Genomic DNA, 10,085 nt, shown 5'->3' on the forward strand with positions numbered 1-10,085 from the left:
AAAAAACGATCGAGGAAGCTCTCTATGTCCTGAAAAGATCTCAAGGATATGATGTTAAATGAAAAAGCAAGAAACAAAACAGCATATGTAGGTTTCCTATTTCTGATTTCTTTTGGTTTTGAAATATTTGCATTATGCTTATCAGTTTAGCATCCCTAATCCAAAAATCAAAAATCCAGAATGCTCTAATGAACATGTTGGCATTTTAAAAGTTTTGGATTTTAAGAGTATTTTGGATGTTCAGACTAAGGATACCTAACCCTCAGTGAGGGAGACAAATCATATTTATATTTGCATAAACAAACACTAGAAGGATACATAAGAAACTAATGAACCATGTTACTATTAAATATTTAAAACTTGGGGCCAGGCACAGTGGCTCATGCCAAGTACTCTGGGAGAATAACGGAGGAGGATCACTTGACACCAGCAACTCAAGACTAATCTGGGAAGTATAATGTGACCCTGGGCTACAAAAAATAAGAAAATTAGCCAGGTGTGGTGGCAGCCACTTGTAGTCCTAGCTACTTAGTAGGCTGAGGTGGGAGGATTGCTTGAGCCTAGGAGTTTGAGGTTACCAGTGTACTCCAGCCTGGGTGATAGAATGAGACCCTGTCACAATTTAAAAAAAAATGGGATGGGAAACTTCCTATAGAATCATGGTTAAGTTCAAACTAAGCTTTCAAACTGAGTTCTCAGGTTGAGAGCATGTTCTGAATCAATATTGCATATATTTAGGTTTTTGGTGTTAGGAATATTTCCTGTTTTCCCTTGTGATCACATGCCAGCCTTTAGCTAGTATCTTACCTACTTTGCTTATATATAACAACCACTATTCTTTCCAGTTTCCTCTACTATATGTGATATCTTAGTTCAAAACTATGTGTGGTATGTTTGCAATTGACTGTCCTCATTCCCATTATAGTGGCAAATTGGATGTTTTCTGTTCTTAGCTTTTGGTTTTATTTGTTTGGCTTTGGGAATGATTTTTTCTTCCATATGATAGTATAGCATTAGAGATTATCCAGCCATCCAGTTATATCTGTTTAAGATACTTCTCCACTGTTAAAGAGGAAATTTATTTTCAAGGGTTTCGGACAACTGGTACTTTTTCATTATCAATTTAAAGTCTAGAAACTCAAAATTTGTGTAATTGGAATAATTTATAATTAACATAAATAGGCTGTTTCACATGCATTTAGAGAAGCTTTTTATAGGGGGCAGAATCAATAAGAGTATGTGTATCAAGAATAGTTTATGATTAATAAACCTAATATGTATGGTAACTGAAAATTGTTTTCATTTTTAGCATGCTTTCAAAACAAGTCAATTACCCAGGCAACTTAAAAGGATACAAATTTATTATATAAATTTGTATTACAAATACAAATACAAATTTATATAATAAATTTGTATTACAATTTTATATTTTATTATAATTCTTTTTATGTTATTGCTTTTATTGTTTTCAAAATATTGAAAATTAGCTATAATACTTTAAAAAAAAATTGACCATAGTTCTTTATTTCACTCTGCAGTCTAATCACCAGCTGTCTGCAATTTGTTTGTTTTCTAAAGGTGTTCTTAAGGATTATTTAAGAGAACTTCCTTCTCCTCTGATAACAAAGCAGCTTTATGAGGCTGTATTAGATGCAATGGTAAAAAGTCCTTTGAAAATGTCATCAAATGGTTGTGAGAATGATCCAAGTGACTCCAGGTACACTGTTGACCTGCTGGATTGTCTCCCTGATATTGAGAAGGTAAGCATTACCAGTATACATTTTTCCTGAAAGCCAGTTAATGAACTATATACCTAGCTCCAGAGCTACAGATAATATTAGATATTTGATATTTGTGGCACCCATGGATTTAAAAGCTCCACCATTACCGCTTTTAAACAGCCTAAATCTGTAAAATCTTCTTAAACAGAATAAATCTAGAAAACAGTTTTATTATCTTTTCTGTATGTGATTTTAGCCTAAGGATGAGTAAATACTAAAGTTTTTTTGATTGTATTGTTAAAATATTATTACAATAAAATTTGTTCATTATAGAAATATTGAAAAGATACAGAAAAGAAGAAAGTAAAATTGCAGTCATCAATATCCAAAGGCAGCTATAATTAACATTTTGGTATGTCTCCTTTTAGTATTTTTTAGATATAACTGTTATGATGTCCATGGCTTAGCTTTAAGACAAACAACAGCCCTACCCCTCATTTTTTCCTCCTTATCCTTTCTATTCTCCTGCTCTCCAAAATCTTCAGACCAGCATCCTCAGGCATGCCTTAGGACAGAGAGAGAAGGATAGGTAGGTCTTCAGAACTAGCCTTAGCCTAACTTTATTTGTTGTTCCTTAGAACAGAAGGGAAAATAAGAGAAAGATGGCTGGGCTTGTCTAGATGAGGCCAAATTTGCCTACATTTTTTGTCATGCAGGGGCAGAAAGTGCAAGAATTAGTGAGTAGAAACTGTAAGTCCAATAACTTTATTTGCGAGTTTACTGTGGTCCCCTGAGTGTCCTGGGCTCTGTCCAGTTGGATTAACAATTACTCCTCCTTGGGATTAGGGGAAGGGAACAACACGAGTGCAGAAGCAGAAGGGTGGGATGAAGTTTAAGGGGGTGGGTGGAAAAGCAGAGATACTGGTTTCCCAGCAGTAGGTAAATTTTATTTTATTTTATTGAAGATGGGAGTCTCACTCTGTCGCTCAGGCTAGGGTGCAGTGTCGCAATCTCGGCTTACTGCAACCTCTACCTTTATAGGTTCAAGCGATTCTCCTACCTCAGTCTCCTGAGTAGCTGGGACTACAGGTGGGCACCACCATGCCCAACTTATTTTTGTATTTTTAGTAGAGACAGGGTTTCACCATGTTGGCCAGGCTGGTCTTGAACTCCTCACTTGAGGTGATCTGCCCGCCTTGGCCTTCCAAAGTGCTGGAATTACAGGCATGAGCTACCATGCCCTGCACTAGGTAAAATTATAAGTGCCACTTATAAGTGAAAAAATGAGTGTTAGGGAATTTAAATCACTTGCTGAAAGTTACATACCTTTTGTGATTATAGTGTAGCACATGAATTTAGGTCTTTCTGACCCTAAGGCCCATGCTGTTACCATCCTTTCTAAAAGGACTGAATAAGCCTGGGTGACATGGCGAAACCCTGTCCTTACAAAAATTAGCCAGGCATGGTGGCACGTACCTGTGGTCCCAGCTCCTTGGGAAGCTGAGGTGGGAGGATGGCTTGAACTCAGGGAGGTTGAGGCTACAGTGAGCCAAGATGAACTCTAGTCTGAGTGATAGAGCCAGATCTTGTGTCAATCAATCAATTAATTAATCCAATCAGTCAATAACTGAGTGATACACTATTTAGTGGATTTGACAACATAATTTATCAGTATTCTTTTGTAAGATATTTAGATTTTCAAAAATTTGCACACAGATTTTTAGTTTAGAATTATTTAGAATAGAATCTCAGAAATAAAATTGCTTATTTAAATAATATGAACATTTTAAGGCCCTTATATGTTCTCTTTTTTTTTTTTCAAATGAAGTCTCACTCTGTCACCCAGGCTGGAGTGCAGTGGTATGATACCGGCTCACTGCAACCTCCGCCTCCTGGGTTCCCTGCCTCACCCTTCTGAGTAGCTGGGATTACAGGTACACGCCACCATGCCTGGCTCATTTTTGTATTTTTAGTAGAGATGGGGTTTCACCATGTAGATCAGGCTGGTCTTGAACTCCTGACCTTGTGATCCATCCACCTTGGCCTCCCAAAGTGCTGAGTTTACAGGCATGAGCCACCGTGCCTGGCCTCCTTATATGTTTGCATGCTAATTTTGTTTCTTTTTATTATTTTTTTTTTATTGTTTTTGAGCTCAGGCTGGAGTGCAGTGGGACAAACAGAGCTCACTGCAGCCTCAACCTCTGGGCTTAAGCAATCCTCCTGCCTCACCCTCCCTAAGTAGCTGAGACTACAGGTGTGTTCTGTCACCCTCAGCTACTCTTTTTGGTATGTTTTGTAGAGACTGGTTTTCACCATGTTGCCCAGGCTAGTCTCGAACTCCTGAGCTCAAGCAATCCACCCACTTTGACCTCCCAAAGTGCTGGGATTATAGGCATGAGCCACCATGCCCAGCCAGACTAATTTTAAAAAGGAACATGACAATTACATTTTTTGGCTCATGTAAAAAATTTGCTTTCCTTTGCTTGCTATTGAGATTGAACATATATTTAACCAGGTTTAGTGTGTTGTTTGTGTCTCTGTGTGTATGGTCACAATTACATGCTGGAAATACCTTTAACAGTCCAATGTATATGGAGTTCCACTTGTGTTAGGAAATAATTATGAATTTAAAAAATACGATTATATATTTGGCTCGTTTTGATTTAAAATGCCATATTCTTCTCTAGCTTTCATTATCTCTTCATTGCTTCCCTTCACAGCCAAACACTGAAAGGCTGTTTATTCTGGTTGTTATTGCTTCTTTACCACGCATTTACTACTCAGCACATTGTAATCTGGCTCCCTACCTCATCTCTCTCGACTTGTTCTTGCCACAGTTACTAAATGTTCTTCTGATCACCAATCCATTTGTCACTTTTGGCTCCAGACATAATGTCATTTTTATTTAAATAAGATTTTTTACCAGCCTAGGCAATGTAGCGAGACCCTGTCTCTACAAAAAAAAAAAAAAAATTTTTTTTTTTTTTTGAGACTAAGTCTCACTCTGTTGCCCAGGCTGGAGTGCAGTGGCGCAATCTCGGCTCACTACAACTTCCGCCTGCCAGGACAAGCAATCCTCCCACCTCAGCCTCCTGATTAGCTGGGACTACAGGCATGCACCACTACACCCAGCTATTTTTTTGAATTTTCAGTAGAGATGGAGTTTCACTATGTTGACCAGGCTGGTCTCAAACTCCTGAAGTCATATGATTCACCCGCTTTGGCCTCCCAAAGTGCTGGAATTACAGATGTGAGCCACCACTCCTGGCCTACAAAAATTTTTTTTTAATTAGTGAGTGCAGTGTCATATGCCTGTAGCACCAGCTACTTGGGAGGCTGAGGTGGGAAGATTGCTTGAGCTGGGAAGGTCGGTGCTGCAGTGAGCTGTGATCATGCTACTGCATCTCAGCCTGGGCAACAGAATGAGACCCTGTTTCAAAAAAAAAATTACAGTTTTTAATTGGCATTGATGTCTTTAATACTATTTTGAAGAATTACATACTCATTTTGTTAAATGATTGATCATATGCCACTATGTCAAAAAACATCATTTCCTTTCATAATTGTTTAAACCTAAATAACCATTCCACTTTTTAAGCCAACTCCCCTTATTAATTTCTTTAAAGATTAAAAAAATATTTTTTTAGTAATTTTTTTCTTTTATTTCTAACTGTACTATTCTTCCTTCTAAGGTTTTTCTACTTAAAATATTTATTAGTTAAGAAGCATATTAGCCTTTTAAAAATACCTTTCATAATCCAAATCATTATAGAACCTGGCCATATTCTCGAATGGTTAGCTTCCTAGATTTAAGCATGATAGTGATTACAACTTACAACTATAGGACTTATCTGTACTTAAAAACGAACATTCTTTCCCTAATCTCCTTTTCATCACAGCCTTTGCTGTTGCCATTTTAGAAGAGAAGGAGTTAATGGATACATTTTCCCAGGGATTCCAGCTGAAATTTGGAATGCATTCATAAGTATTTTATAAAGAATGTATGGTTTAACCATTTAATGGATTAAATTGTGTTGTTGGAACATAATTTTTTTTTGAGACAGAGTCTCTCTCAGCCACCCAGGCTGGAGTGCAGTAGTGGGATCTCAGCTCACTGCAACTTCCATCTCCTGGGTCCAAGTGATTCTCCCATATTAGCCTCCCAAGTAGCTGGGATTACAGGCACCCCCCCATCATGCCCGGCTAATTTTTGTATTTTAGTGGAGACAGGGTTTCACCATGTTGGCCAGGCTGGTCTTGAACTCCTGACCTCAGGTGATCTGCGTGCCTCAGACTCCCAAACTGCTAGGATTACAGGCATGAGCCACCTCCTCTGGCCAGAACATGATTTAGGCCCTATATAATGTTTCTATTAGAAACTATGTTCTAGATTCCAAACATCCAACTTATAAGCAAATCTTTAAAAAAAAAAATCTTTTTAAAGTTGGGCACAGTGGCTCACGCCTGTAATCCCAGCACTCTGGGAGGCTGAGGTGGGCGGATCACCTGAGGCTGGGAGTTCGAGACCAACCTGACCAACATAGAGAAACCCTGTCTCTACTAAAAATACAAAAATAGCTGGGCATGATGGTGCATACCTGTAATCCCAGCTACTTGGGAGGCTGAGGCAGGAGAATCACTTAGACCCGGGAGGTGGAGGTTGCAGTGAGCCAAAATTGTGCCAACGCACTTCAGCCTGGGCAAAAAGAGAAAAACTCTGCTAAAAAAACTTAAAAGTGAAGGGGTGCTTCTCTGTATTTTCTGCTATAAATTGTCTCCTTGAATTTGCCCCTTTATGACTATATTAATTGAAATTTAATTTAGGCAACCCTAAAGATGTTGTTGGATCATTTGAAATTGGTGGCTTCTTATCATGAAGTGAATAAGATGACGTGCCAGAATTTGGCTGTGTGCTTTGGACCAGTATTATTAAGCCAGAAGCAAGAGCCTTCCACCCATAACAACAGAGTCTTTACTGATTCAGAAGAACTTGCAAGTGCTTTGGATTTTAAAAAACACATTGAAGTTCTTCATTACTTACTCCAACTTTGGCCAGGTAAATGATTCTATGGAAATATTTTTTTGCTTTCAATGATAGTGTATTTGAATTAACTAATCATTACATATGCCCATATATGATTGAAGAAACTCTTTTAGATTTTGCTTTTTCAAAATGTTGTGAATTGATACCTATCCTTTAGTTTTTTCATTTAAGTGTTTTCTGCCTTTGCTGATTACATTGTAGGAATGTAGATCAATGTGCACATTTTAGATTTGATCACATCTAGATTTGAATCCTGGTTGTGCCACTTACTTAGCAGTCTGACCTTGGACCAGTTTCTTAAGGTCTTAGAGCCTTGTATTATCTTTTGTCATATGGATTTAATAATATGTTTATAGATTTTATATTATGATTTTTAAAAATTGTGTATGTAAGGTGCTCAGCATAGCTCTTGACACATAATAGATACTCACTAAATACTAATTTATTTACTCTTCTCATTTTTAGTTTAACTATATATAGCAGAATTCATTTTTCTCCTTAAATCAGTTTTTCTTTACATCTTTACTGCATTCATGGTCATTCATCAAATTATCTCAGCTTGAATTGGGAATTACCTTTGGCCTTTCCGTCTTTCTTATCCAATTCTTATTCCAATCAATTACTAAAAACTGACAGTTATTTTCCTAATTATCTCATACAGTTTCAGAGCTAAAAGAAACGTGTTTAATTAGATGTTCTGTAAAGGACCTTTCATTTAAATTCCAAAATTTTCTTAGCTTTTAGTAACCCCTGCTACCCTCACCCCACACTACATAGGACCAAGTGTGAAGTACTCTGGTGCTTGGTGTAGAGCACACCAGTAACAGTGCTTGGCCCTGGGGTCAGGCTTGAGTTCAGATATAGATGCTGGCACTTGCCAGCAGGGTGGGCTCTGGCAAAAACTTTAATCTCTTCATCTCCCAGTTTGCTTCTCTCTAAATAATGCCTGCCTCAGGGTTGTTGTAAAGATTGAGATGAAGCACCTAAAAGTGTTTAGCATGAAGTGAACACTCAATCAACATCTTCTGTTACTCCTTAAAGACAGAAAGACTGAAGTACAAGGGAATGCTTGATTTCATCATTATAAAGTGAATTAAAAATAAAGTTAATAAAAATTTTCAATGTTTAAATTTGGAAAGCTAAAGCTTTTACTTTCTTTTAAATGCAGGCTTAAAAATTATTCTAATTTATATTTTAACTGAATTAGAATGTTATTTTAACTATTTTTAAATCCTGAATCAAGATTCTCTGGGTAATTGGGCTAATTTCAGCATTTGATGCCCAATGTAAGGGATCTTTCAGAGTGTTAACTGTGTTTCCTTTTTCTAGAGCAGCTTTAATTCTAATAAACACCAGGAATTTGGGAGAAACTCATCTTGTCATTACCACAAATGAAAACTTGCTTCTTTGGAGATACCATTAAGTTTACTGTCAGTGCTGAGTTTGTTACTAATCCTGTGCCAGAGGTTAAGGTCATTTTATTATTTTGTAATAGTAGCCACCTTAGTTTTGGGTTTGGGAGAAGAAATTTAACATATATCTTGTGTTATAGAAAAACCAGGTTCAGATTTCAAATTCACTGTATGCTAAACACAGCCTTAAACAGCTGTTCCTAGTGTACAGCATCTTATTCCAAAGATTTGTGTTGTTGGTTTTAAAAATAACTGCTCCTTTTCTATAACCTGATATTTTTCCTTAGTTGTAGTACCTCAGACAAAGAATAGGGCAGAAGGATGAGAAGAAACAACAGTTTTACCCTCTAAATCACCTGATTTTGAATTCATGGAAAAGGCAGAAATCAAGTAGATGAGGTGCAGTTACATGGCCTGAGAAGGTTGATGGTGACATAGAGGATTTGGTAAAGACTAGTAGTCCATAGCATATTAACTCAGTGAATGCCTATCCTATCTCCATGCATTCAATAGAAGGTTTTAGCTTTCCTTGTTATGCATATCTTATTTTTCCATTTGTAAATTCTCCAATTCCAGAGTGAAAAAGAGTTGGCCCCTTCCATTTTACTTTCTAAATTTTTTGTTTTATGTTATTTTTTTGTTTTTTAATTTTGGGCAAGAAGATAATTTGCTTTGAGATTTCTATTTGAAAAATCCTATCTTCAGCATAGTTAGAACTTTAGCATATCAGCATTAGAAGGTAAAAATCATCCTGCCAACAGTTTTTTAGATTTTCTTCTACTAAGATCTGGGGTTCTTTGGAAGCAGCTTAGAAGCCAGATCAGCAAGGGATGGGGGAACAAAATGGAAATACACTTCCCCATTGATCAGAACAGCCTTCTTTTTATCTGTTTTATGTATTGTTTTCACAAAAATGTTTCTTTTAGATACTCATTTTTTATTTTAAGAATACTGAAAATTACTGCTGACCACCCTATCACCTTAAAGATGGAGAAATGAATTTAGAGAGAGTATAACTCCTAGATCCTTGCTATACCATGTTTTCTTTCTTCTTCTTTCTTTTTCTTTTGAGATGGATTTTCACTCTGTCGCCCAAGTTGGAGTGCAGTGGCATGATCTTGGGTCACTGCAACCTTTGCCTTTCAGGTTCAAGCAATTCTCCTACCTCAGCCTCCCGAGTAGCTGGGATTAGAGAGTGTACCACTGCACCTGGCTAACTTTTGTACTGTATTTTTAGTAGAGATGGGGTTTCACCATATTGGCCAGGCCGGTCTCGAACTCCTGATCTCAAGTGATCTGCTTGCTTCAGCCTCCCAAATTGCTGGGATTACAGGCGTGAGCCACCACGCCTGGCCGCTATACATTTTCTATGATAAATACATTTGAGATAAGTTTTTTGAAAAAGGCATCAATTTTTCTCATTTCTTTTTATTTCTTGTTTCTTACAGATTTTAAGATGGGTGAGGTTGGGGATTATTTTTAACTTTATATCCCCAGGTCCTAGCAGAGTATTTGGCACTAACTAGATAGTATATTTTTGTTGAATAGGATAATTGTAGATAAAAGGATAATAAAGTGGTGATTAGAAACAAATCTATTGGTAGAAAACAAAAGAAGGAAAAATTAAGTTTCTTAGTACTTACTATATTTTCAATTTTTTTTTCAGCAACTGTATAGGCTGCATTTTTAATTTTATTCTATGGAAGGTGGGTGGTCAACAGCTATGAGAAAACCAGAACTTTTCTTTTGAGGTTAAAATTAGCCATTTTCACTTTATATTTAGTAGTAAACCATTCCACCATCAGTAGTCTAAAAAGTGAGTGATGTTCATTTCTCAGAACTTGAATTTTTAGTCTAAAAGATATAAAATATCAATTTAATTTGCTTCTTTTTTTTTTTTTTTTTTGA

At 36.7% G+C, this 10,085-nt stretch overlaps 1 protein-coding gene across 4 annotated transcripts in view; it reads left to right on the forward strand.

The window, feature by feature from the left end:
* SYDE2 (synapse defective Rho GTPase homolog 2) overlaps positions 1–10,085 on the forward strand; it is a 45,965-nt gene that overhangs the window by 31,147 nt on the left and 4,733 nt on the right. For all 4 annotated transcript variants that reach the window (XM_032296392.1, XM_032296393.1, XM_032296394.1 and 1 more), the window contains exons 5-6: positions 1,579–1,760; positions 6,546–6,777. In XM_032296392.1, coding sequence (XP_032152283.1) covers positions 1,579–1,760; positions 6,546–6,777 — 414 coding nt within the window. The remainder of the gene's footprint in view (positions 1–1,578; positions 1,761–6,545; positions 6,778–10,085) is intronic.

The sequence above is a fragment of the Sapajus apella genome, unplaced genomic scaffold (assembly GCF_009761245.1).
Source record: "Sapajus apella isolate SASKATOON/1434 unplaced genomic scaffold, GSC_monkey_1.0 scaffold36, whole genome shotgun sequence".
Lineage (NCBI taxonomy): Eukaryota > Metazoa > Chordata > Mammalia > Primates > Cebidae > Sapajus > Sapajus apella.